Source organism: Stomoxys calcitrans, chromosome 1, assembly GCF_963082655.1.
Source record: "Stomoxys calcitrans chromosome 1, idStoCalc2.1, whole genome shotgun sequence".
Lineage (NCBI taxonomy): Eukaryota > Metazoa > Arthropoda > Insecta > Diptera > Muscidae > Stomoxys > Stomoxys calcitrans.
This window is the reverse complement of record NC_081552.1, coordinates 258,405,790-258,433,030: the sequence shown is the minus strand read 5'-3', so window position 1 is coordinate 258,433,030 and position 27,241 is coordinate 258,405,790. Positions and strand designations below refer to the sequence as shown.

General features: G+C 38.9%; 2 protein-coding genes across 4 annotated transcripts; one reads left to right on the top strand and one right to left on the bottom strand.

The window, feature by feature from the left end:
* Nucleotides 1–620: 620 nt before the first annotated feature.
* Nucleotides 621–18,174, bottom strand: LOC106084447 (uncharacterized). 3 transcript variants are annotated; one of them, XM_013248134.2, is made up of 10 exons: nt 17,555–18,174; nt 17,105–17,228; nt 7,771–11,133; nt 7,587–7,701; nt 3,223–3,335; nt 2,922–3,141; nt 2,654–2,849; nt 2,105–2,583; nt 1,291–2,030; nt 621–1,229 (listed from the first exon to the last, which is right to left on the bottom strand). In XM_013248134.2, the coding sequence occupies exons 2-10, from the start codon at nt 17,216–17,218 to the stop codon at nt 912–914; spliced, it is 5,658 nt and encodes a 1,885-aa protein (XP_013103588.2). In that variant the 5' UTR covers nt 17,219–17,228; nt 17,555–18,174; the 3' UTR covers nt 621–911. The 3 variants fall into 3 exon arrangements, with proteins under 3 accessions (XP_013103588.2, XP_013103589.2, XP_013103590.2); XM_013248135.2 differs by having other exon boundaries at nt 17,129–17,228; XM_013248136.2 differs by lacking the exon at nt 17,105–17,228.
* Nucleotides 18,175–19,633: 1,459 nt separating this feature from the next.
* Nucleotides 19,634–25,703, top strand: LOC106084443 (translocation protein SEC63 homolog). The gene is made up of 5 exons (XM_013248125.2): nt 19,634–20,036; nt 20,858–21,567; nt 23,689–24,335; nt 24,404–25,005; nt 25,069–25,703. Exons 1-5 carry the CDS (start codon nt 19,913–19,915, stop codon nt 25,245–25,247), a joined length of 2,262 nt encoding a protein of 753 aa, XP_013103579.2. The 5' UTR covers nt 19,634–19,912; the 3' UTR covers nt 25,248–25,703.
* Nucleotides 25,704–27,241: the final 1,538 nt, after the last annotated feature.

Genomic DNA, 27,241 nt, shown 5'->3' with positions numbered 1-27,241 from the left:
GTTTAAACTTATGTAGTTTGCTTGAATTTTCACTGTGAAAATTGAACACCCCATTTTTTCTAATTTTGTTACCCGAGCAGACTTACTGAATCATTTGTTTCTCCATTATAAAATTAGCTGATATTCACATAAAAACGAATTAAAACCACACATTTGATGTGGCACAGAATAAGGCATACTAGCTACTCAGTTTGAGGCGAAAACCCACAAAAAAAAATCCTTCAGCCTCAATGCACCCGAAACGTTTCGAACTACCATTGCCCTGCCCACATGAAATTCTTATGACCCGTCCAAGGTGAAATTCAAGATTGTATGCCTGTAAAATAGAAAACAGCCGTTATTGTAAATAGTAATTTTATTGTTGTTTTATTTTGTTCATACGTATGATTTAAGGGGTTATAAACCAGTTGTTATAACTTAAATTTTTTTTATTTTATGATTTATCTTAACACAGTTCTTTTTTTTAAGATGTTATAGGTATATATAATATATATTAATTAAAAATATTTTTTATATAAATTATTAATAATTTTAATGAATAGCTATTTACATTGTTTGCTTAAAAAAATCAAAGCATAGTGATAATCTTGACCTTTCTTAAGAAAAAAAGAAAAAAAAAATACAGCAAAATTTCTTTCATTTTAATAACATCCCATCTGTTATATTTTCCTATGGATATTTATAAATGTGAATGGTAGAGAAATTATAATGTCTAAACTAAAATTCGATTTTTATATGAAACATCCTTAAATTTGTAATAGGAGAGTATTTAAAAGACTATACGACGCGTTATCTTAGAAAAAAACTATATTAATTATTATATAACAAACGTGATTTGCGTGGTTGGCATGAATGGAACCGAAAAGGTGCGCGAATGAAAAACGATGAATGAGGAGTTCATAAATGCATAATTATGGCTCTACTTTACGCATTTTAGTCATATTTGGCACTCGCTGTTGTGGGACTGTTGCCTGTGCGTTTGCCTGAGTAGGTGTGCTGCCTATTGAGGGTGAAGTTGATGAATTAGATTCGCCTGTTGGGGCACCGGCTATTTGCATTCGTCGTTTTAACACAATCTTACGTCCCTGTGTTGGCACCAACGATGGCATGGCAGAAGTAGAGACGTTTGTAGCTGTCGCAGAAGAGGCTGAACCCATTTTCACAGGAGTCTTACTTTTACTTGTATCATCTGTGGAAATATCATCCATGTCGCCAGTTTGATTATCATCCTATAAAATGAAATTTAAATTTAATTCATTTTTCCATTTGTTTTGTTTTATCATAACTCACCTCATCATCGTCGTCCATTTCCTCTTCTTCAAACTCGATATTGTAACCGTCTGTTTCCACCAGTTGTCCGTTTAAAGTAGGGAAAGGTATTTCTGGCAGTATCACTTTATTGTTAGGCCCATTGCGTTCATTCATAAGTTTCTGCAATAAATTTGAAATATCCTCTCGCTTTTTTGTTACCGTAAGTGTATCGAACCAATTGGCCAATTGCTTAATTGGCACACGGTAATCACGTATGGGATCTTTAAAGAAATGCTCCACGTATTGTAGTAAGTATAACCCACAATCGGTGAAATTGTTTTGTTGAGGAACTTTAACACAATGCCCGGGCATGTTATCTTTGTTGAATGCATGAATTGGCGCCTCGGGCATTTTAACCTTATATTCACATGTCAGATAGTCTCGAAGTGTGGCTACGACTCGACTTCTCGAAGCACCAGCTAAAGAGTCGAATATTAAAATCAGAGGCTGCTTAATTGCTTGATGTCCCGAAGAGTTAGTATTTGCACCACCGCTGGGTGCAGTTGGCAAAGCAGTCTGTGAATTACTGGGGGTGTTTGAATTTGAATTGTCAAAATCACTGTCCTCTGAGGCTAAATCGCTGTCATCACCCTCGGCTTCATCACGTTCACTGTCATCGTCACCGACGCCACATATTTCACTCAGAACATTTGTGCTGTCACGCTTCGAAAGTGGCGTTATGGTGGTATTGCCGATTTGAAGCGACACTTTTTTACCTTCTGAAATTATAAAATATAATTCAGATGTAAATGTTAAATCTTAAATACATAGTTGTGCTATTCGAATGACTTACTTGTTTTCTTTATTGGTTGCAACTCCACTGGCACATTTGTATCAAATGTTACCGGACCTTTAAGTCGTGGAAAACATATAATAGCCAGAAACCAATGCGACTGCTCATTTATGGGTATAATAACAAAATCCTTCTCAAAGAGATTTACATTTTTGGTCCAGTTCTGAACACGGGCGTGTCGCTTTTGAGCTGCTGACTGTTTAACGTCTTTATCGTGATTGATGTGGCGCGTTAATGTAGTCAAACGTTTATAGAAGAACGTACTAAAAATATGAGTGCGTTCTTTTTGTGCATCTGGTATGACATTATTGTGGACCCATTTTAAATAAAAATCAATTATGATATCGTTCAAGTACTGGTCTGTTGCAAGACACATGTAATCTTCTGTGTTAATAGAAATGCCGCCTTTACCAGGAGGATAAATCAATAATTGTCTGATTTCATTGGGCTGCAACTGGGTGGTGGTGGACATGTTTTCACTAAAAGTGTAATTTTGTTTAAATAGGTTAAAAATTGAGTGCTTGAAAATCTTTCATAGATAGTTCTCACCTTGAATTCTTTGTATTGGCTACCTTTCGATCAGACTCAGCTGCTCTTTGTAATAAGTCTTGTGCGTCAGTTTCAGAGATCTCGTCCAGAAAGTCCCATATGGACCGTATGACACTTTTGGCCTGATCGCTAATGGTTTGAAACTGCACAATGATCTTTCGTATTTGATAGGGGCCATTGGGAGAGAAATATGTTACTAAGGGGAAAAGAAAAATATAAGATTTGAGTATTCGATCTCTTAGACGACTTCCATTTTATTCATACTGACCTCCATCCAAAGGTTGGACAACATCCGTCATTTTTAATGAACTTTTTATATACTGAGCACAAGCACGTAGAGTGTAAAAACATAACATTGAATCCGATACCTTGGAAAAGTGGGCAATGACCTTAACTATCTCTTTTTTATGTATGTGTAAAGGGAATGTTTCCGAAGGATTTGTTTCCAGTGGTGCAACCAAGCGTATGCCCTTTGAGGTTATAATTATCTAAATAAACATGAAATACATTATTAGTTATGATTTCCCTAACAACTGCTTTGCAAGTTTTTAATCGTGTTTCCAACTCACCTGCTCCGAAGGTTCAAAGCAAAAAGTACCCAACCGCACGTATTTACAAGACAAGTTGCAGCTTAATTTATCGCTGCAGTTGGAGAGATCAGTGACATCGTCACGCTTAAAATCTGCAACACAACAAAAAGGCAAAGGATAATTCATATTATATTAAAAAGAACTGATACCAACAGCACTAAAAAAACATATAGAGAAAACGTGTTGAGGCCACCACATAATACAGAAGCATAAAGTAATTGTAACCTCCAGTGCATTTTTAACACAACAAATGAAAAATTCAATTTACCATTGAAATCCATATTTGCAAAAACTTGTATCTGATTATTATTTCCTATTATAATAAAGGCAAAGTATTTGTTGCGAAAAAATACAAAAGCCGAATGATTTTCGGTAATTTTTCAACCTTTCTATCACACTTTTCTTCTTGTGCTCTATTTATTGCTTTTGACACATAACAATGGCGTCCAACTGTCATGAAGGAAGACCCCTGGCGGCGACTAGCTATATTTATGTATATATGACATGTGCATTGTGAAGATATGGCAATTCTTATTTCAAAAGCCGTATTGCCACATTGCAAAATTTTGGGAAATTTTCTTTTGTTTGGATGAAAGTGGGGATACTTTATTTCATGTTTGACCTTTCCCTCATATGTTTTGTATCTTCAAGATCAATATGTAACCTCTTTTGAAATTGTTTGTCTTACACTGAAATGGAATTTGTTTTTAAATGATAACATGATGAAAATTTTACAAATAGTGATTATGTAAATGTAGGTTAACAAAATGGATGCTAAATTCTGTTTGCAATAAGGTGAAAATGGTATTTGTACAACAGTACAAAAATTAAATTATGGTATGGAAGTATCTCTTATGCATAGTTTGATGGGTTATAACCTTGAGGCTTCATATTACATGAAAGGATGAATAAATGAAATGAATGCTAAATTGTCTACGAAAGCTGTTATAAGTTGATCGGTATGAATAACAATGTGTCCAACTCTTCTAAACTATATTCGCGTTGCAAACAAACGCACACTTTATTATCCTGCACCATAGTATCACAGTGTAGGGTATATAAATTGTTTGATAGGTACCAAATTCTCTCCGTATAATTGCGATTTACAGTCTAAGTGAACAACGTGGCCATATTGGAGTTAGTATTTGTTTCTGTACAAGGATACCCTCATAGTGTCATACATATTAAATGGCCATATCATTAATATCCTAAATAATTTCACAATATTTTTGACCTGAGATCTGCACATTATAACGATATGACGCCTTTAGAGATCTTCGAAGAATACCTGGGAAGCGTTTAGAAATCTGTATTTTTATACCCTTCAACAGAGAATGGATGTATACTAAATTCGTCATTCCATTTGTAACACATCAAATGATCCACTTGTCATTTCAAGTCGATTAAGCCATGTCCGTCCGTCTCTGTCTGTCTGTCGAAAGCACTCTTACTTTCGAAGGAGTAAAGCTAGGCTCTTGAAATTTTCCACAAATACTTCCTAAAAGTGTAGGTCGGTTGGGAGTGTAAATGGGTCATATCGGTCCATGTTTTGATATAGCTCCCATATAAACCGATCTCCCGGTTTTACTTCTTGAGCCCATAAATTCTGATGAGATTTGGTTGAAAAATAAATAAATATTGCATGTGAGTTTTTTGTTTTGTCTCTCAACAACTCTGCGATGTATGGTTCATATCGGCTAATTACTTGATATAGCTACCATATAAACCGATTTGTGATCTCGACTTCTTGAGCCTTGATTTGGCTCAAAGTTTGCATAAAGGTTTCTATTTTGATTTCCAAGCACGCTTTAACTTGTTATCCTTAGGACTGAAATTTCCGTTAAGAACATTGAATGAGCGGAGGCCACCGCAGCGAACGTCTGGGTTCAAACCCTGGCGAGAATATCACAAAAAAAAATTCAGCGGTGGTTATCCTCTAATACTGGCGACATTTATGAGGTACTATGCCATGTTAAAACTTTTCCCTAAAGATATTAAAATTTGAATCGGACAGCACTCAATGATATTTGAGAAGTTTGCCCCAGTTTCTTATTGGAATGTTCATGGTCAAATTAGCAATTTTCATTACACTGACGTAGCTCTTGCCCGAAAAGAAAAGAACAAACATCAGATATACATGTCAAGCTCCTATAGGTGAGCAAGCTCGTTCCGGTAGTCGGTCGTATAGACCGACCAATGGTCATTTAAAGACGCCAATAACTCGCCTCGTCGTATCGAGTATCACAGGCACTCAGTATTTACGAAAGAGCCGGTGCCATCCGACCTCTCACTGAGACACTCCTCTCGATACCGCGACTTTCGTTTTAGCTACTCCGTATGGAGCATTCCACTATCTGCAATCTGTGGACGCGCCCGGTAGCTCACACCTAAGCTTCTCGTGATAGCGATGAACACTGCGGACACATCGGACCTCAAAGTTCCAGCCTGTGTGGTGCTTACAGCTATCCCCTGCCGGACATTGTTTGGGTGACGGACCTTAGACACTGGTGCTGCATAACTTACCACAGACCGGCCAATTGTTCTGTGCGTGATCAACAAGGTTTCTTTGCCAGCATCCAAAGTGTTGTCGGAAAATGACTTGACCTCGTTTCAACTTTTGACTTTATTGTAAGAGCTGTCAAATGTGACACCAAGTATTTTAGGACACTCGATGGTCGAAATTGTCACTCCGTCACTGTATGTAATGAACAATGTCGCTAAGGATTTGGTGGTAATTATCTTCAGATTTCTCGTAGCTAAATAAGAGGCAAGTTCGTTGAGATAAACGTTTACCCTATCGCAGATGTCATCAATGGGTGGGGGCCTGATGCCATGATCGTACAATGGTCCGCATATGATACGATCTCTATGCCGTTTAGAGGGGGTGGAATGGAGGATAGGTAGAGGTTAAACAATGCCGGAGATATGACCCCGACTTGGGGAAATCATTGTTTCACTCTACGGCGTTTCTTGATTTATTCCTAAATTTCACAATTTCAACTTTCGACCCAGCGTTTCAGACCTGGCTGGAGGGACGCATTGCCGATGTCCTCAAATGGAGTTAGTCGCGGTTACGTCGCCAAAAGTGAATGAGGTCCTATCGTCCCGTCTACCGGTGTTCCAGAGTGATTAAACAGTAGACCACAGCTTGACTTAACCGGCACCTATGTTATATTGCTCCAAGTGTTTCAGCCACAAATTCTGCTAATGTTCATTGACTACCCTATTATTTTCCAAATTCAGCTTGCACTGAACCACTGCCTGCGTCGGGAAATTGGGCCGCACTTGGGTATTTGACCGGTTGGTATAAAGCGAGCGGCTGCTGCGTTAATGATGTTTTGGAATTTCCTTTCGGCAGCTAGCACATTTGAGGGGGATGTCAGTTGACTGAAGCGGCGATTGGACCACTGCCTGCGTCGGGAAATTGGGCCGCACTTGGGTATTTGACCGGTTGGTATAAAGAAGTCGGATGGTCGGTCGATGGTGAGAATTATGGGGAGGTGGTCTGAACCCAAAGAAATGACGGGCATGCAATGGAAATGTCTGACGAGCTTCTACACTTCCTTGTAATCCTAGTGGAGGCATCCTCACTTACCGTGCAATACGTGGAGCCTTCAATCTGCTCTGCCAAAGCTATAAGGCGCTGGTGGTTATCTAGGGGAAAATGCCATGAAACGTCATGTGCCTTAAAGTCTCCTAGAACCAGACGAATATGGCCAGACAGTAGCTCACTTATGTCGGGCTTGTAAGCTTGGCTATTAACTGGGTCACAACTACCAGCCGGCGGTATATACACGTTGCATAGCTCTATCTCGCCAGTACCGGACCTGACTGCTATCCCCATGCACTCCATGTTGGGATAACTAGCGCCAGGCGCAGACGAGATGGGTCTATACTGCACGGAATGGTGTATCTCGAAGGTCAATCCCCCACCTCCATTCCTTAAGCCGTCGTGCACAAATTTGGATTTGCACCTAGTGTACTATACATAACCAAATTCAGTCCAAAAGGAAGCCCCCTATAGTAGCTATATCTTCAGCAAGTGTTCTAAAGTAGAAAGTAATCCACCCCCTATTACAGGCGGTTGCGACATTGTCTTCGATTAAGATCTAGTTTAATATGTTTTTGTTGGATGTGGATGCAGCGATGATCTTCAAGCTCTTAGAGGCGAGCAAGCTTGTTAATTTGTTTAGTTATATGCTTTGCTTGTGCTTTAAAGCATTTGGACATAATGTTGGTAGGAAAATTTCAAACTGAGTTCAAAAACAATGCCTGACAGAGTAAAATTTCGCTCTTGCGGCAGCTCAGATGAATTGTTTGGTCTGGGTTGGTTTGAGACTTACCGCTGTATAAAATTGTTTCATCATTTTCGGGTATATTTGGCTCAAATGGGAGAGGTTTGTATGATGAAAATAATGACGCAGATGTGGTACTCATGGCTGCAGCAAAATGGCCATACTAAAAAAAAAGAAATAGTGAAAAATCAAACTCAATTGTAATAAATAAATGATGTCAAGGAAAACTTACGCTAGAGCTTCCTTTGTTTGAAGATTCATCATCCTCTTCATCGCTGCTAAGGGTTAAAATTACGGGTTCAACTTCTGCTGCTCGGCGCGAACGACTTCCCCGACCTCTACCACCCTGAGAGCCACCACGTCCTCTAGTCGGAGGGCCATTAGGATTGTAGGCAATTGACGATTTGCCCCTTTGCGAACCACCGACCGCTGCAGCATTGTCGCCGTGATGTCGCTTCTTCTCCATTGGCATTGTGTTGGGGCTCGGAGATTCCAAAGGTGCAGATGCACTCAAATTACTAAAGTTGCCTGTTGATGCGGCCGTCGTATTTGCCTGTTTGATTGGAATCTTTTTGGGTGGTTCGTGAAATACACGCTTGCATCGTTCGCATTTCGAATGATCGTAACCGCTAAAACCGCAACTCTGACAGATGGCATAAAATCCTTGGATGAGTTTACGTTGCGCACCTTCTTCGTTAGATTTCGATGAGTTGGAAGCTGCTGCTATCATTTTATTGGCGGCGGATGGTTGTGGGGCCGCCGTTTGATCCTTAGTAGAGCTTTCCGATGGGGCGGGGCTTGATGATGCCGATGCAGATGTAGAAACCACGCCAGTTGGTGTAGCTGCTGTTGCTGGTGCGGGTGCTGCAGCGGCATGCTGTGCTGTACTTTGTGCAGCTGTTGCACTTTCCGGCCCATGTGAATTGGCCTGAGAAGAATTCTGCTGCAAACTTTCCTGTTGCCGACTAATCTGAAGGCTCTGCTCGGCTCTAGATATCAACTCACTAGCAGATTCCTGTACCGAAAAGCCAACCGTCACCACAAAGTCTATGTTTGCGCCAGGATTTTCGACACACTGTATTGTGGTGTTGTCATCAAATGGAACCCCCACCTGTTCGAGCAGGTCCTGTACAGTACACGATTCTCGCGGTAGTGTGAACGTAATCAAGCGTTGCTCTCCCGACACCAATATAACTAACATTTTGGCACTGTTACGATCTTTTTCAGCCATTTGTTGGCCAGCTCTATTCTGTAAGACATGCTGTGTCTGTATCTCGTAGTTATTGTGCGATGTTTGATAGACTGATGAACCTGCCGGCGGCCTGTTAGGCACAGGGCTCGGAGTGGTTACAGGAACACCCGCTTGGTCTTTTGGCACAATATGCTTTTGCGGTGCCACACGAGCCACCGGGACAGAGTGCAAGGGGGACTGACCAGCAGCCGGTAAAGAGATTTTTGACGCTTGCTGCAGAGGTTTTATGCACGTAGTATTCGAATTTTGTACAATCTGCGTGGGATTGCCAGCAGCAGCATTGCGTTTCTTATACTCGGCTAACGTCATGTGCGCCCCACTTTGTGTTTTTATTAGACGGTTTTCATCATCATCCTTGGCCGCATAATAAGTGGTGAGAGTAGTACCTGCATTGTTAGCGGGTGTGACCGCAGCATTGGTGGTATTTTGGCTCGCTACGCCGGCGGGGACTTGTTGCTTCTGGCCATCTTTCTTAACAAATACAGCCTGTATGCTATCCTCTAAGTCTAAATCAAAATTTCCTCCAGTCCCACTTGAATTTGAGGCGGAAGATTGTGGTGGCGACGATTGTGGAGTAGCTTGCTGCTGCTGTTGTTGTTGTTGTTGTTGCTGCTGTTGCGGCTGCGCTTGAGGTTGCTGCTGCGATTGTTGTTGCACTCCCACTCCCGGCGATCTGAAACGGCCTACAACACCTGGATTTCTTGGCTGAGCTTGTACTAAGTGTATTTGCTGTTGAACACTGCCATCGGCAAGTTGAGTTCTATACACTTGGCGCATTCCTTGGCCTGGAGTAATTAACTTCCCTTGTTGCAGAGAGGACAATTGTGCATTGGTGGCCATGCTAGGCGTCAACTGAACTCCACGCCCAGCAGCTAGGGCAGGAGCTCCACGTGCTCCTCTACCGCCACGCCCTCTAGTCGAAGTGCCCGCAGTAGTGCTACATCGCGGTCGTGGGGTGCCCAAAATCCGACCCCCACCACCTCCAATGGACCCAGTAGCATTAAAAACTGACCTCGTTACTCCAGCAGTCATGCCTGGCATGCGAGCGATCAGTGTGCCCCCCACTGCACCACGTCCAATTTTTCCACCTCTTACACCAGTAGTTCGTATTATTGTAGTTCCGTTTGGATTTGTTATTTGACCTACCATTTGGGTTTGTTGCTGCTGAGCATGCTGTTGTTGTTGCATCTGCAAGTGTTGTTGCTGCTGCTGCTGGTGAGCACCAGAATTCTGTTGAATGGTTTGCTTCGGTATCTGACTGTTTTGTACTTGGATCTGGTGATACACTACATTCTGCTGCATTTGTTGTTGCTGAGATGGGTTGTGTTGTTGCGCCGCCTGGTGTTGTTGCTGTACCCGTGATGTTTGCTGCACCATATGAGCCGTTGGATTATGATGCAAAGCGTTCGTTTGCAGTTGTATGTGCTGTTGCTGAGGATGGGACTGTGACTGCATTATTGTTTGCTGTTGTTGCTGCTGCGTTGCCGCTTGTTGTGGTGTAAAATTCACAATGCGATTACCGCCATAGACAACACGTGGTTGTTGCCTCATTATCAGCTCCTGTTGCTGCGGCTGCTGTATCAAAACTTGCTGTCCAGATGGCTGTTGCACTATCAGTTGTGCATTACCCAACAGCTGGGTTTGCTGTTGAAGTTGTTGCGTCTGATGCGGCTGCATTCTGTAGATTATTTGAGGTTGTTGTTGCTGCTGCTGGTTAGCGGTCGAAACTTGATGTTGTACTTGAACCTGCTGATGTTGGGGGCTCTGTAAAATATGCTGTTGTTGGGGAGGCGGTTGTGGCGGCTGTTGGTGCATAATTTGCTGATGAGTTTGCTGTTGGGGATGAGGTTGATATTGTTGTTGCATTGTAGGTGGCGGTGGTGGGGGCTGCTGTTGTATATACACTTTCTTCTGCTGTTGTTGCTGGTGCACCAACTGTTCTGTCGTATAATAGATTTGAGGTGGTTGCTGTTGGGGTGCAGACGTCTGGACGTGTTGTTGCATTTGCTCTTGCTGGGGATCTGCTTGCAATTGATATGTCGTTTGCATTTGATGTTGCTGATGATCCATAACTTGATGCTGTTGTGCCTGCTGCTGTTGTTGTTGGTGCATTAGAACTTGCTGTTGTGGGTGCTGCGAATTCTGTTGCTGCTGTTGCTGTGACGTTTGCTGATGTACCTGCTGTGTCTGTGTCTGGTTAATATCGTCGCCTAGTATTGTATAGGTTTGACCGGGCTGCGGTGGCTGATACTGCGTAGGCGTTGCCTGCGTTTGATAGACAACCTGTTGAGGTCCACCCTCGTTTTGCAGCAGAATCTGTGAACTATCGTCCATAACAATTTGCTGTAAATCAGAAAAGAAATTAAAATTACTAATAAATTAAGCTTTAGTAGAAAATGTAGCTTTGGTTAATAATAAACAAATAGTAGAAGAATAGATGGATAAGTAGAAGAATAGAATGAGCTAGTACCAAAATTAAATCAAATAGAACCCAATAGGTTAAAATTTTAACAACCAAAAATGTTGCCTGAAACTAAATTAAAATTTTAACAAAGTTTTCTATAAAAGTAAATGCAGAAAAATATTTTGTTTGGTATTAAATAAAAATGTGACAATTTGTCCATTTTTAGAAATAAATATATTGGCATAATTTGTTTCATATTTTTAGAATATTTTCTACAGCAGAAAATAACAGAAACGCCTGAACACCAAACGGGTTAGAACTCTCGAGCTTCCATTTGTGAGGTGTTCGTTGCCATCGCGAGAAGCTCAGCTGAGAGCTACAGAGCGCGTCCACAGGTTGCGGCTAATGAATTGTTCCGTATGCGGAGAAGCTGCAACTGCAGTCGTGGATAATCAGCCTGACGAGGATCGCTACAAATGTGGCTGTAGCAAAAACAAAAAAAAAAAAAAATTCAACAAAATATACTTGAAATTCTTATTGTATGGCCAACTCTGGTTTATGCAATGAAATTCTCCACATGTGAAAGGTCACAATAAGGAGCAAGCCTTCAAGAATAAAGTCGAATTGTCCTTTGGAGAAACAACGATAGTGCTGACTCCAATATAACATAAGCAATAAGAAATTATCAGGGCGCCCCGGTAGCCGAGTTGGTAACATACTTGGATTACCAGTGCAGGGGTCGTGAGTTCGATTCACGCCAAAAGCCTTGGTCTGTCGCTACTGTGGTATCACAATGGACTTAAAATTGTCTAAGTGAGTCTGTAAAGGACTGCCACTCTTGCCTAATCTAACCTAAGAAATTATAAAAAGGATTCTATTATCAAAAAACGTAGTGCTTTCAAAAATCATTTTTAGAATATTAACTTCTTTGTGCATACGGACTTGTATCTAGGTACACTTAAATTAAGGTGGCCGTCTGAAATCAGAATCATTAAGACTGTTGTGATACCACAGAAATGATGGAGGGAATCAAATATACAACCCGCCGCACTGGCTTTTGTTGTTGTTGTACCCCATTTGCATCTGGAGGAAGCGATCCTTGCCAAGCTAATACTGATGAGCCAGCTCGTCCCCGGTCTATAGGACCGATCACCGCGGCAACGTGGTGGTATTTGTTTATTTAATGGCTCCAATAACTCGCCATTTCATATCCAGCACCATAGGCACTCTGAATTTAAACAAGAGACAGGGCCGCCCGGCTTCTCACTGATACTCTCCACTCGGTACCGCTGATTGTCCGCGACTGCAATTACAGTTACTCCGTATGAAGCACTCCACTATTCGCAACATGTGGGTGCACGCGGTAGCTCCCAGATAAGCTTCTCGTGACAACAACGAACTTCACACGGTTTAGAGCTCTAAGTTCCAGCCTGTGTGGTGCTCATAGTTATCCCCTGCCGGGTCAGAACTGACTAAATATGTACTAAATTTCCCATGAACATTCCAAAAAGGAGCAGGGGATACATCTCTCATATCAATGAGTGCAGTCCGATTAAAGTTAAGCTCAATGGTAAGGGGTCTGTTTTTTTATGGCGAGTGCGAACGGCGTGCCGCATAGCGACCCCACTTGGTAGAGCAAATTTAACATGGAAGAATACCTTACAACTGTAGCCAGCATTAGTAAGGGGACAACCGTTGCTGAAAATTTTTTCTTTGTGTTCACGTCGGGATTCCAACCCAGGCGTTCAGCGTCATAGGCCGACATGCTAACCTCTGAGCTACGCTGGCCTCCAAACGAGATGTGTCTCGATAAAGAGATTATAGATAGATACCTTCCCAGTAGCGGAAAGAGGCGAAATACATGCATACGCATGTGCCTGCAAAGTTAGTTGCCAGTTCTTCCACACAAATGTAAACACCATTTCAAAATAACATTGCGAGTCATTGACACGATGTCATGCACCTCCCATTGCTCGATATACGTCTGCTGAAGGGCCTGCAAAATGTGTCAATTTACTTGTCCTACAAAAGCTGTGTTTTGCACTGGCCTGCAACAGCACCAATTAAAAAAGGCCTGCTGTTAAATTTGTTTTTGCAGCACTGCGAAAAATGGAATATTTGTATGACCTAAAAAGCAAAAAATAGAAAAAACTTTTTTTTATATTTGGGGAATCTTATTTCGCGTGTTAGTTATTATTTTCATACCCATTCAACATTTTATTTGAATGTCCACTTTTTGCTGCCATAGTGATTTGACCTTAGCTCCCTTCAAATGCAAAGCGCATACTCTGCCAACTCAGCCACCACACAATTAATGTAATGAACGTTAAAAGGTTCAGCATACCCCTTCATTGCAGTTTACAGGCAGACGTAGGTGCATGCAATACGGCAAGGGTAAAAATGCTCGTGTACAATCCGACTCCTTTTCAACCGCAAACCCAAGTTCGATTCCCGAGGCCGAAAATTTTTTGTTTATTTTTTCTTTAAAGTAATTTTAGAAAATTCGGCGCAATTTTTTATGTATTTCTCATTAAATTTTTTTTTTTTAAAGTGATTTCTACACTTTTTTAAATTTTTATTTTCTTGTTTTCTTTTTTTCATTTTTATTAAAATATATAAAAGAGTAGCGTGGCTGACTGACTGATTGTCGTCACCCAGCCCGAACGGCTAGAGGCAGAATCATGAAATTTTGCACTAATGCCGGTAGGCACGGGATAAGACGGGATTTGGTGATATTCATACGTTTAACCAAACATTTCAAAATTGTATGTTTTTACCCAGCATGAACGGATTAGTCTAGAACTATGAATTTGGGCTCGAATTAAAGAGCGTCTCGACAAAATAAGATTTGATGGCAAAATTTTTTCAAAATAGTACCGGACGTGGGAGAAATAGTACGTTTAGTGTCGCAATTGGTACTATTTGGTACATTCTTTGTAAATTGAGCTAGAGCTTTGAATTTTTGAAATTAAGTAAACCATGGCAAATTTAATTGGATGGCTAGACGAGTTTTTGGAAATTAGTACATTTAGGTACTAAAAAAAAGTACCAAACATTTGCGAAATGCGTGAGCTTTGTACAGGGCGGGGGGGAAGAGCTAAAATTTAGATATGTTTTATAAGACATCTGCTGAAAAGGAAAAATTTAAAAAATAGTACTGGTAATGGGGAAAAAAATGTATATATAGTACCGAATTATTACCATATTGTTTCCTTACAGATGGAGCTAGGGGTCTGATTTTTTGCATGTCGGTAGAACTATGAAATATATGATGGTTGGTTAAATGTTCTATTCAAAATTCGTACATTTTGATAACAAAATTGGTACCAATTGGTACGTTTTAGTACCTAAATGTAAAAATTAAAACTTCTAGTTGTCCACAAAACACTGTCAAGGTATAACTGTATCTAAAATTTCAGAGCTATAGGCCACCATGCAAAAAGAGTACAATTTTTAACGTATTAGAAATTAAATAAACGAACTTCAAAAATCTTCTAATTTGAACGTTTAGTTTTCAAAAAAGTCTTCTAGTCGCCCAATATATGCTTACAATTACGCCACAATTAGTAAATTTTCTTCAACTTCTGGTACGATTTGTTACGACATATCGTATTTGTGTCAAGACTGATGCTTAATTCTAGCTGTCCCTTCTCGAGTAGGTGAAGAAAAGCTATTTCTTACTATTTAGAGCTTTTCGATACCAATATGTACGAATAGAACATATTGTCACCCATCGCGATCCGCATCGTTTGGGTGCCGGGCCATAGCTGCGTAAGGGGGAATGAATAAGCAGGCGATTTGGCAGTGAAGGCCAGAGGACTGCCATCAATATTTCAGGCTTCTTGATCAATTTGTAAAGAAAATACCAATTTTGGTACCAAATTTTTCGAGTTGTGAATAGATCATATAGTCACCCATCATATATTTCCTAGTTTTACCTACATGCCAAATTTTAGACCTCTAACACCATCCGTAAAAAAGTACCAAATGGTACCAATTGCGGAACTAAACGTACGTTTTCTCCCATTAACGGTACTATTTTACCATTGCCTTCTTTTTCATCCTCATAATTTTGTAGCAGAGTTCTTTTATGACAAATTTCTTAATTCGTAAATTATTGGTACTTGTTTTAGTACCTAAATGTAAAAATTTCCAAAAAAAAAACTCTTCTAATCATCCAATTAAGTTTGCCATGGCGTACTAAGTTTCAGAGCTCTATCTCAATTTACAAAGAAAGTACCAAGTAGGTGAAGAAAAGCTATTTCTTACTATTTAGAGCTTTTCGATACCAATATGTACGAATAGAACATATTGTCACCCATCGCGATCCGCATCGTTTGGGTGCCGGGCCATAGCTGCGTAAGGGGGAATGAATAAGCAGGCGATTTGGCAGTGAAGGCCAGAGGACTGCCATCAATATTTCAGGCTTCTTGATCAATTTGTAAAGAAAATACCAATTTTGGTACCAAATTTTTCGAGTTGTGAATAGATCATATAGTCACCCATCATATATTTCCTAGTTTTACCTACATGCCAAATTTTAGACCTCTAACACCATCCGTAAAAAAGTACCAAATGGTACCAATTGCGGAACTAAACGTACGTTTTCTCCCATTAACGGTACTATTTTACCATTGCCTTCTTTTTCATCCTCATAATTTTGTAGCAGAGTTCTTTTATGACAAATTTCTTAATTCGTAAATTATTGGTACTTGTTTTAGTACCTAAATGTAAAAATTTCCAAAAAAAAAACTCTTCTAATCATCCAATTAAGTTTGCCATGGCGTACTAAGTTTCAGAGCTCTATCTCAATTTACAAAGAAAGTACCAAAAAGTACCAATTGCAGCACTAAACGTTTTATTTTCCCACTCCCGATACATTTTTGGAAGATTTTTTCACTAAATCTTATTTTTTTCAAGAGCTTTTAATTCGTACCCAAAATTATTCTCCCAGCACTTTCCGCTCACACTGCACAAAACATGCATCATTTCGTACTATATTGGTACAATTTAGTACCTTAAAGAATGAATATCGCCGAACCCAATCTTATTCTGCGTCTACGACCTAAGGCTTTAGACTTTCAGACTTGGCAGTGATCAGTCAGACAGTAAATCACGCGTGGCTTTTATATGTAGCGAAGAGAAGAATATTAAAATTAATGTGCATTGGATCATTTTGAGCTCAAATTGAGGCATGTTTACTGCCCTAGCAGTGAGTATTGCATCTTTTGGAGCCGATATTAAAACAACAATTTTGACAAGTTGTGTGGGTAGGTAGGTTAGAGCATTTTCGCTCAAGGGAAAAAAAAGTCGAAAATATGTGTTCTAACATGCATATTTTGAGACAATCCCATGGCAGTCGGTTGTATGTACCGGATTGACCCGATAAATTCCTTCATCTGCAAGGGCTGCCGCCTCAGTATACCACACACTGCTACCACAACAACAAAATATTTTGAGAAGTTGTGACGAATGGTGGATATGTGATTCCGCCACTGGGTTACTCTAAAAATATTGTTATGCAATAACTGTGTCCCATATGGTGAGACTATCTCGATTTTTTTAATCCTCTCTTCAAATCAAATGCATTGACCTTTTTTTACAGGTAAAGCTTCATTACCTTAATGTCCTAGATAACCTTGAAGCCGCCTTGGTAAAAACAGGATTGCATTATTTTTAGAGAAAATCTTAGAAGCCGTAAGGTTAAATATTCAAAAAAATTTCCTTAAAAAAAGCTCAAACTTCAATACTGTATTTCCCTGAAAAAAAAAATATATAAAGTAAGCCAATAAAACTCAGAATAGTGATGCAAAAGAGAAAACAATCAGCACCAGTTAGTTATAGCAAACTGAGACTAAATTATACAATTTAATGCCACCACCAACATTAGTATTAGTTAAAACTATGAACCTGTGCTCTATTTGGATTACTGACACCAACATCATCGCTAGCCACATGAACCACTTGGACGTCCGTAGTATAAAGTTTTATGTTGTCATCAAGGCTCTGTATATAATAGGCCATTCTGGCAACACTGCAAATGGAAATGGGGAAACACATCGTGAGAAACATACATATAAAAAAATGGCTATTTAATCAAAAGAAAATTCCATCATGCGTATGAGAAGATATACGAAAAAAATCAATACCAATAACACAAAGTTCATGCTAAAATTACTCGTTTGCTTAAAAAAATAGTAGTATTTCAATATATTTCAACTCCACAAGCCACAAAATATAAAGCAAGCAATGAAAAGAAAAACTCTTCTGGCCCTTCCGTCGTTGTCGTAAGAAGCAGCAGCAGCCATTAAATGACAAAAGAGGACGGACCAAGAAATTGATTTTATTGCACTAACTTACCTTTTTCACCGAATTAAATCTCGTGGAAAGAACTTGTTATTCAATTAGTTTGATTATCGATACACACACTTTTCATGTAGTACTTGACATTTTTTATAAATTTTCAAAAGAAATATTGCATGATTTACGGAAAATGGCTTTTTTGCTGTTAGAAATTAAATATGGCGTGTGGATCTACTACCAACATTTCGATGAGTTTTGCACACATACATAGAGACACCCCTGTCAGCGTTGCATTTTTGACGTTTGCATCACATCAACCGACGCCTAGCGTCGAATAGTTGAAACCACTTTGGCATTTTGCTTTGCACTCATTATTGCCAGTTTTGTACCGCGCCATTCGTTTACTCAGTGGTCCCACTAATTTCTTCACTTTTTTCAGCCATATTCCGTGGTACCACTAATCTGTATATTCACAACTAATTGCTTCGCGTTGTACATTTTTCCATTGCATTTATAAAACTTTCTTTTTTCAATTATGAAATTCATTTTAACTTTTATTGTTGACACATTCGTTCACAGCCACACGACGCCAAACGTTCTACTTAAACAAATAACGTTAATTTTTACGAATTTTTTACGACACACCGAGTTGTTTGTGGAGTTTGCTCGACTTGACAAACTTGACTAAATGACTAATCGATTAATCGAATTTTTGGTGAAAAAAGTCGAAAAACCGAAGTCGACTTTTAGTGGATTGGAATTTCTTAACAAATTTTGAATTTTTTGCAATTTGAAAAACATGGACTAAATCCGACTATATGAGCATTTCTCTTGATAGAATTTGTTAAGTTGAATTCTGAGCAATGTGTTGCATTAAAGCCATCGGTATCCGTACGGCCAGGATACGCTGAATAAAGTTAAGCTAAGCGATCAGCCGACATTTTTTTTTTAATTTTTGAAAGTACTTGGCATTCAGGATGTCAACTTGTTCCCTTTTTTTACATTCATTCCTTGTTTACGTTTTCTCCTATTTGATAACATTTTCAATCCGTATATTTTACATCCTTAATTATGTTCATGGGGGCTATTCACTTCATGTTTTCGCAAGTGACCTAACCTTCTATTAGTGAATCCTGTCAATACACGAAATAGGTACATTTTTGCCATCGACTTATTCAAAAAAAGCCCAAAAATCCAAATACGCAAAAACGGGCAAATCTTTTTGGAGTATGGCGAAACATTTAAAAGTGGTCTCATTTGTACAACAACCACAAATCGTATGGTGCAATCCGCCATATTGTCATCAAGCTGATCGACGTTTTGCCAACACACACAAAGACAGGTTTAAAGTTTTAATGTCATAATCCCAAAAAAAGATCGTATAAAAATTAGACTAAATCATGTTATTTTGAAAAACCAAAAAAGGTCTTCATGAAATTTTGAATTAAAAATCACTGAGGTCAATTTCGATGCAGTGCGCCGTTCGGACTAGGGTATAAAAATCATTGAGATTAAACTTGAATCGGACAGCACTCATTTATATGTGAGAAGTTTGCTCCTGTTCCTTAATGGAACGTTCATGGGCAGGACTCACTGAATAAGGTTAAGCCAAGCGACCTAAACTTCTATTAGTGATTCCTGGTTCATGGGCATTTGTAGATAAGGTTGTGTTTTATTTTAGTGCTATGTAGTACAGTGTAACGAACTTTGTATGTAAGTGACATTTATCCAGGACAACGAAGTTCTAGATATATGCCCAGGATTCACTGTGAATCCTGATATATGCCATAGTACTAAAATAAAACACAGCCATCATTTATCGGTATTCTTCGTCTTTGTTTAGTCTCTCTCAGATTTGTCAACAGTGTTTTGGAAATATTTATTGTATTCGAGAGTTTAGATTGTGTCACATTTTTGTTTCTACATCTTCCAACCTTTTAATATTTGCATTGCAAAGCCACTTTTTGATTGAATTTTATTGAAATTACATTGAATTGGGGTGCTTTTGATTACATAGCGAACAGAAAAGTACGTTCGAGAAGCTATATGTTTCGTTGTGGTATGTTACACTATTGTTATCAGCCTTGCGTTACTACGTTTCCACTGATTGGGCTAAAAAATGAGACGTGTCAAATATAAGACGTCAAATTAATTGCCGTGGCTGGATTATTTTTTCGATACACGGCAAGATTTTTAGTGAAATTTTTTTTTAAATATCAGCATTTAATAAATTTTTGCCGTTCTAACAAGATAACAAATACAGTATTTATTCCGCGCCGTTGTCACTATTGCGTGCTATTTGGCAATTCCTGAGATAAACGTGTTCAACAAGTAGGATAGTAACAAAGTATTGGTAGTCGGCAGCAGCAGCAACTACGTATCCATTACCTAGCCTGAAGAGGAGTTGTCATTAGAATGGCTGGACAGAAATTTCAATACGATGAGAGCGGAGGAACATTTTATTATTTCCTATTATCGTTTTTAGCCCTGGTTTTAATACCCACTACAATATACTATTGGCCAAGGAAAAAGAAAGAAGGTGAGTGATTTTGCAAAAACCATTGGTTGCCTTACATTTCAGATTTAGAAGTACATAGGGTTACTGACATACATACATACACATAAGTTTGGATTGAAACTAAGACACGGTTCGATTCTAACTTTAGTTTGTGACGACAACACTGCGCTGCGGTTTACGTTCCAATTAGTTATTCTGTTTTCAATTCTTAAAAGAGCAATGGTGAAAGCGCCTAGCAAAAGCTTAGAGAGTGTGCCTGTTTTTGTCTGTGTTAAGCTGACTGTTCAACAGATCCCTTCTATATATAAGTGGAAGTAGTATGTGAACAAACAATTTTTAGACTCAATACAGACATGCCTAGATAACCACGTGTGCTTGCACACCTGTAAGTAATAAAACTAAGAGAAGCATGGATTTCAAGTTTTTTTGCAAATAACAGCGTTTTGTTAAAACCCGTTAAGAAACTATCAAATGTTTCACTAAAGTTTTTCCTTCAAGTTTTTTTTTATGTATTTTCAAATGTAGCAACTCTTAAAGTTGTACACAATGTGTGATACGTATGAAACATTTAATATGAAAATCGGGGTTTGGAATAATTATGCAATTTTTTCGATTAAAGCGAGTATTAATGTCATCGAACCTACATGTAGACACCATGACCAGTCATACGACAAATACATATCGTTTTATAGCACCTTTAACTATTTACGTGTCAAGCGAGATTGAGCTGTAAGGCTTAGCCTTAAGTTGATCAAGCATAAAATATATATTCATATTGTTTAAACAGCCGTTCCATATGTATGGCTTTATTAATTGCTAATGCACGTGTTTTTTCATTATAGATCCGGAAAAACTAAGAGAGGACTGCCAATGCCCGGATTGTATCAAGAAAAAGGCGATTTTAGCATCTGCGGAACCATATCGGGCAGTAAAAAATGCTTCCATCAGAATTGGTCTAGTCCTGGGCTGGACACTTTTAATATATTTGGCATATCGTGTCTCGCAATTTGACTACGAAATGGCTAGTTTTGACCCCTTTGAAATTCTAAAAATCGAACCAACCGCATCAAAGGCAGAAATTAAAAAGGCCTATCACAAATTATCGCTGGTTTTGCATCCGGATAAGGAGACTGGCGACGAAAAAGCCTTCATGATGCTCTCAAAAGCTTACCAAGCATTAACCGACGAAGTTGCTAAGGTCAATTATGAAAAATATGGCAATCCAGATGGCCCCGGTGCCATGTCGTTTGGCATAGCTTTACCATCATGGATTGTAGAGAAAGAGAATTCCGTTTGGGTTTTAGGTTTGTATGGACTGATTTTTATGGTTGCTTTACCCTCTGTTGTGGGTATGTGGTGGTACAGATCGATACGCTATTCGGGTGATAAAGTGCTGTTGGACACAACACAGATGTATTTTTATTTTATACATAAGACCCCACATATGCTGTTAAAGAGAGCTCTGATGGTCCTCGCGGCAAGTTTAGAATTCGATAAACGACATAATTCACAAGTTGTGGAGCGCCAGTCGGACAATGAAGAAGTTCCAGCGGTAAGTTACATATTTCAAATAATACATATATATCTAGTAGGTATTATTGTCCGTTCTATAGTGCTTATTATTAGCTTTTTCTAATACAGCATTGATATAGTGTTGTCTCCCGATTCGGCTATTGAAGTTAGTTTCGGCAACTGATTGAGGATGGGAGGTATACTCACTATGCGGCAGGCAATCCTTGGTAAGCTCCTATTGAGGAGCTAGGTCGAACATGGGCCTTATGGGACTCCACAAGGACCTATCCTCGATTCAACTTTTTAAATCACGGAGGTCGTATTTTTCCTCCAATTTCAATGAAGTGAGTGGTATAAGACATATCCACACCTTTTCCAAGTATGGTAAACAAAGGTCTAATTTTCTGTCTAATTTTTTTTCTTGAGACCAAAATTGCCTTTATCGTCCAATTTCAGTAAAATATGAAATTGTGACTTGCAGTAGGTCTATCTGATTTTGGTTAGATGTGGAATAGGCAGTTACAAAAGGGTGATATATAAGCTATTTTCTTTTTTCTGGTTTATACAGCTTACGTACGTTTCTTGTTTTGTTTCACTGTCAAACATCTTCAGTTTGGTCTATAATTTAACCATTAATCGTCTGACAAACTTGCAAATTATTGAATTTTATTATCTAAATGCGTTAAGAAAGCTCATCGCGCGCTTTTTCCATTTTACGACGATGTTAATTTTTGGCTCAATGGGCACGTAAATAAGCAGAATTGTCCATTTTGGAGTGAAGAGCAGCCAGAAGCATTGGAAGAGCTACTAATGCATGCAGAAAAATCACAGTTTGGTGGGGGTTATAGGCTGGTGGCATCATTGGATCGTACTTCTTAAAAAATGATGCGAATCGCAACATAACTGTAAGATGATATCCAAATTTTTTTGCCCAAAATGCAAGAGTTTGACTTGCATGACACGTGGTTTCAACAAGACGGTGGCACATGCCACACAGCATGCGTAACAATGAACTTACTGAGAGGCGAGTTTGGTAAACCTTTTATTTCACGTTCGCGACCGGTTAATAGGCCGCCTAGATCGTGCGTTTTAACCCCTTAAGAATATTTTTTGTGGGGCTATGTTAAAGCTTATGTCTATACACACAAGCCCGCTTCAATTGATGCATTGAAAGACAACATTGAAGCATTTATTCGTGAGATACCGACTGAAATGTTGGAAAGAGTATGCCAAAATAGGACTAAGCGGATGTACCATTTGAGGCGCAGTCATGGTCAACATTTGCATCCTTTAAGATACATTGCGCCTATAGAGGGCGCGTGAAACTAACTCGAGTGGAGAGTAGTATTTGCACTGCTCCCACACTTTGAATGGCAGAGCATGGGCAGACCAAATATAGAGTCGGAGCAATGATACAATTGAATGGCTGTGCGGTGTGTGCCATCAACTGACATAAAAACTATTTTTTTTGTTAGAATAGTCGAATTACTGCATACTAAGGTTATGTGCAATAATCTGTAAGCGACACATCGCGCATCGCTGTCACTAAAATAAGGTAAACAAACCTTGAATGGCGCTTACATCAAAATCATGTTCGCTCTCATTTTATAACGGTTCATAGTAAATTTGGAGAGGTAACGCAATCGCAAGAAACGCAAGAAATGAAAATCGAAAAATTGGCGCCTTTTAATTTTTGGAGGAAGGGCTCGATATTTTCAGAATATTTTGAAAAGAAGAAAAAATGTTGCATAGACACGAGCGTGAAAAATTAGTCATATTTTTCACACATAAATAAAATGGAGTTTTTATGACAACATTAGGCAACAGTTTTTTTAGTTTTTTATTGCTTCAGATAATATTATTGCCGTATACCTTCTGAAGGTGATGCCGACAATAGGGGGAGAAAATGTTATTTTTAAATGTTCAACATTTTGAATAGAGGTGAAAGTCTCCAAAGGCAGTGGATATAGTCTCATCCACAAAGATATCACTACTTCTTATTCATTTATTTTAGCCCTGTCGAACATGACGCCCTATCCTTTGTAGTTGAAACTCCCCCTCCCACTCTCTCTGAATTCGAATCATTTCTAATGTTGTATGATATTCTTTTGTTGTTGTATAAGTATGGTAGTAAATTATTTTATTTAATATTTATTTTCAGTTAATTCGCCAACTACCCAATTTAAATGAGAAATGTAAAGAACATCCATTGTGTCGTATGTATTCCATAAAAGCTAGAGCTATATTGCATGCACATTTATCACGATTGCCCCTTAATCCCGAGACACTGGAAAAGGATCGGCAATTCATTGTGAAGAAATGCCCATATCTAGTTCAGGAAATGGTATCTTGTGTCCATCAATTGGTAATGTTGGCGTACGCTAGGCGCGTACCACGTTTACCCAGTATCGAGACTATTGAGAACTGCATGAAAATGTCACCGATGATAATTCAGGCCTTGTGGGAGTTCAAATCGCCCTTGTTGCAATTGCCCCATGTTACAGATGATCATCTGTACTTCATGAACAAGAAAAGACACATTAAGAATTTGCAGCAATTTGCCCAATTGGCACCCGAGGAAAGTCGACAGCTGTTGAAGAGTTTATCAGATTTCGAATATGGGAACGTAATGAAGGTATTGGGAAAAATGCCTTCCATTGACTTCTCCATACGTTGCGAGGTAATCGATGATGAAAATACCAACGTGGTTACGGCAGGTGCTATTGTTACGGTAACTGTTACTCTTGTGCGCAAGGATATGAATACTCTGTTTGGCGATTCAAAAGTGCCCCAAAAACAAGGCATTAAGTATGTTTTTTAATATAAATATATTTTACAAACTTTGTTCATTAACCTTTAACTCATTTTTTCCCTAGGGATGATGAACAACAAGAGGGCGCTGAGGAAGAGGAGGCAGCAGTTAATGCAGCACCTGTCAAAAAATCATCCACCTGGGCAAAACCTCGTAAAGGTAAAGGTGGCAAGGGAGGCAAAAAACCTGCCCCTAATCAAAAGAAGAAAGCACCACCTCCAACGAAAGCTTCTGTTTCATCAGCTGCTAATGCAGAAAGTCAACAGCAAGAGTCTAAACACGACTCGGATGGCGATTCCGAGGCAGATGCCAGTGATGTTGATGAAAAAGAGTCGGTTTCCGATAGCGACGAGGAAAATGAGAAACAAACCAAGAACTCCTCCTTGGATGACGACGATGACGAAGAGTGGGAAAGATTACAAGCCAAATTGAACAAGCGCGAAAAGCTTGAAGGCAAATCACGCATATCGCACACTGTACATTGTCCCTACTTTCCTGAAGAGAAGCAGGAATACTGGTGGACATATATCTGTGATCGCAAATCACGCACTCTGCTGACAGCACCTTATCATGTCACAAATTTAGTAGAAAGGGAAGAAATTCAATTGAAATTCACGGCTCCCCGCTGGCCAGGAGTTTATACATTTACCGTTTGTCTCCGTTCAGGTGAGTTGAGTAATAAAATAAGAAAATGTACCTTGAATTTTCTAAAATGTTTGCTTATTTCAGATTCTTACCTTGGTATGGATCAACAGCAAGAACTCAAACTGGATGTGAAGAAAGCGCCAGCACCTCCCACAGACCATCCACAATGGGATCTCAGTGAATCAGAACATGAAAATAATGATCAACCCGAAAATCTCAGCGAATACACGACTGATACTTCGGACGAAGAAGATTCTGAGTAAACTACAAATTCTGGACAAAAGCCCACGTCTATACCACCAAACAACCATCCTTCCTCCACAAAACAACAAAAGAAAACACATTCAAGATCCTCCCTCCTATATGTAATAATAAACTAATTTTTTATATGTAGAAGAACATCATTACTTCATGAAGCTGCAGGGAGACAGACAATTGGCAAGATCTCTCCCGATATAAAATTCCATTAATAGAAGAGACAAAAAAATTATATTTGAGAAATGTCTACTTCTTTAAAACGATTGTTTTGTTTCATAAGTTTTTCCTTTGACATGACAAAACCAGTGGGATAACAATGTAAAATCGGCATCCTACCATTTCTAAAGATGCGAAACATTTAATAAGTGTGTTGAGTTATAGTTAAAATCAAATAAGCATTTTTACTAGTTTTGTAATAAAGAAATCATTTTATTATTAATTAAAAAATGAAAAAAAGAGTATTCGTATGAGTTCTTATTTTTAACTTCTGGTATTTGTGAAAACACCCAACCGCAAAACCACCATGTCGTTGCCTAAATTAGCTCTCCTTAATTGCTAGCTGCCATTTGCTCATTATCAATAAACTGGTCCACTATGGTTTTAGATGACTCTTTTTGAGGTTTTCCCAGAGATGTCAATTGTTGTGCTGACTGCTGCTGATGTTGTGACTCCTTTTTCTGATGGTCCTATTATTTTTTTTTATTCAAAGAGGTTAATAAAAACAAAAATCAAATAATTGAAATATTATATTTCTGCAATTATTTTTAGAACAAAAAAAGCATTAATTTTGTTTTTTAGATAATCTCTGACAGTACTTTTGTTTATTCTCATAATGGTTTTATGATTTCTATTAAAAAAATAAGGAGAAAACATTTCTGTTGAATTAAACTGACAGAAGTTTCCAACTTTATACGGATTTTTATTTTATGGGTTCGTTGCATGGCTACGCAATTATATTTTAGTTGCAATCCATAATCAGCCCATAAGTTTACTTGAAGATAATTGGAAACTTTAAAAAAATATATAACAAGTAAAAAGCGTTAAATTCGGCCGGGCCGAACTTTGGATACCCACCACCTCGGGTAAACCATCTTTCGTCAAATCCGGGGGAAAATGCATACCTTATGACCCATAGCAGCTATATCGAAATATGTTCCGATTTGGACCAAATACTAATAAGTACAAGTCATTGTTCAACTGTATAAAACAAAGTTTTGCTCTTTTTAGTAGCTATATCTAAAAATAAACCACTCTGGACCATTAACGGCACGGATGTCGAAAAGCCTAACATACGTCACTGTGTCAAATTTCAGTGAAATTGGATTATAAATGCGCCTTTTATTGAGCCAAGGCTTTTCATCGAGATATCGGTCTATATGGCAGCTATATCCAAATCTGGACCGATCTGAGCCAAATTGACAAAGGATGTCAAAGGGCCTAAGACAACTCACTGTCCCAAATTTCAGCAAAATCGTATAATAAATGTGGCTTTTATGGGTCTAAGACCCTAAATCGGAGTATCGGTCTATATGGCAGCTTTATCCAAATCTGGACCGATCTGAGCCAAATTGCCGGAAAATGTTGGGGGGCCTAACACAACTCGCTGTCCCAAATTTCAGCAAAATCGGATAATAAATGTGGCTTTTATGGGTCTGAGACCCTAATTCGGCGAATCGGTCTATATGGGGGCTATATCTAGATATAGTCCGATTTGGCCCATCTTCGAACTTAACCTGCTTATGGACAAAAAAAGAATCTGTGCAAAGTTTCAGCTCAATATCTCAAGACTGTAGCGTGATTTCAACAGACAGACGGACGGACATGTCTGGATCGTCTTAGATTTTTACGATCAAGAATATATATACTTTATAGGGTCGGAAATGGATATTTCGATGTGTTGCAAACGGAATGACAAAATGAATATACCTCCATCCTTCGGTGGTGGGTATACAAATGTGAGATTGCGAATAATTGTTGTAACTCTGCCGTTAATGGAAAA

Coding starts and splice junctions, on each gene's coding strand:
- LOC106084443 (XM_013248125.2), top strand. CDS start 19,913: ATGGCTGGACAGAAATTTCAATACGATGAGAGCGGAGGAACATTTTAT. Junction 20,037..20,857: donor GCCAAGGAAAAAGAAAGAAG/GTGAGTGATTTT, acceptor TTTTCATTATAG/ATCCGGAAAAACTAAGAGAG. Junction 25,006..25,068: donor TACCGTTTGTCTCCGTTCAG/GTGAGTTGAGTA, acceptor TGCTTATTTCAG/ATTCTTACCTTGGTATGGAT.
- LOC106084447 (XM_013248134.2), bottom strand. CDS start 17,218: ATGGCCTATTATATACAGAGCCTTGATGACAACATAAAACTTTATACT. Junction 7,702..7,770: donor CAAACAAAGGAAGCTCTAGC/GTAAGTTTTCCT, acceptor CTTTTTTTTTAG/TATGGCCATTTTGCTGCAGC. Junction 2,584..2,653: donor GCCAATACAAAGAATTCAAG/GTGAGAACTATC, acceptor TTACACTTTTAG/TGAAAACATGTCCACCACCA.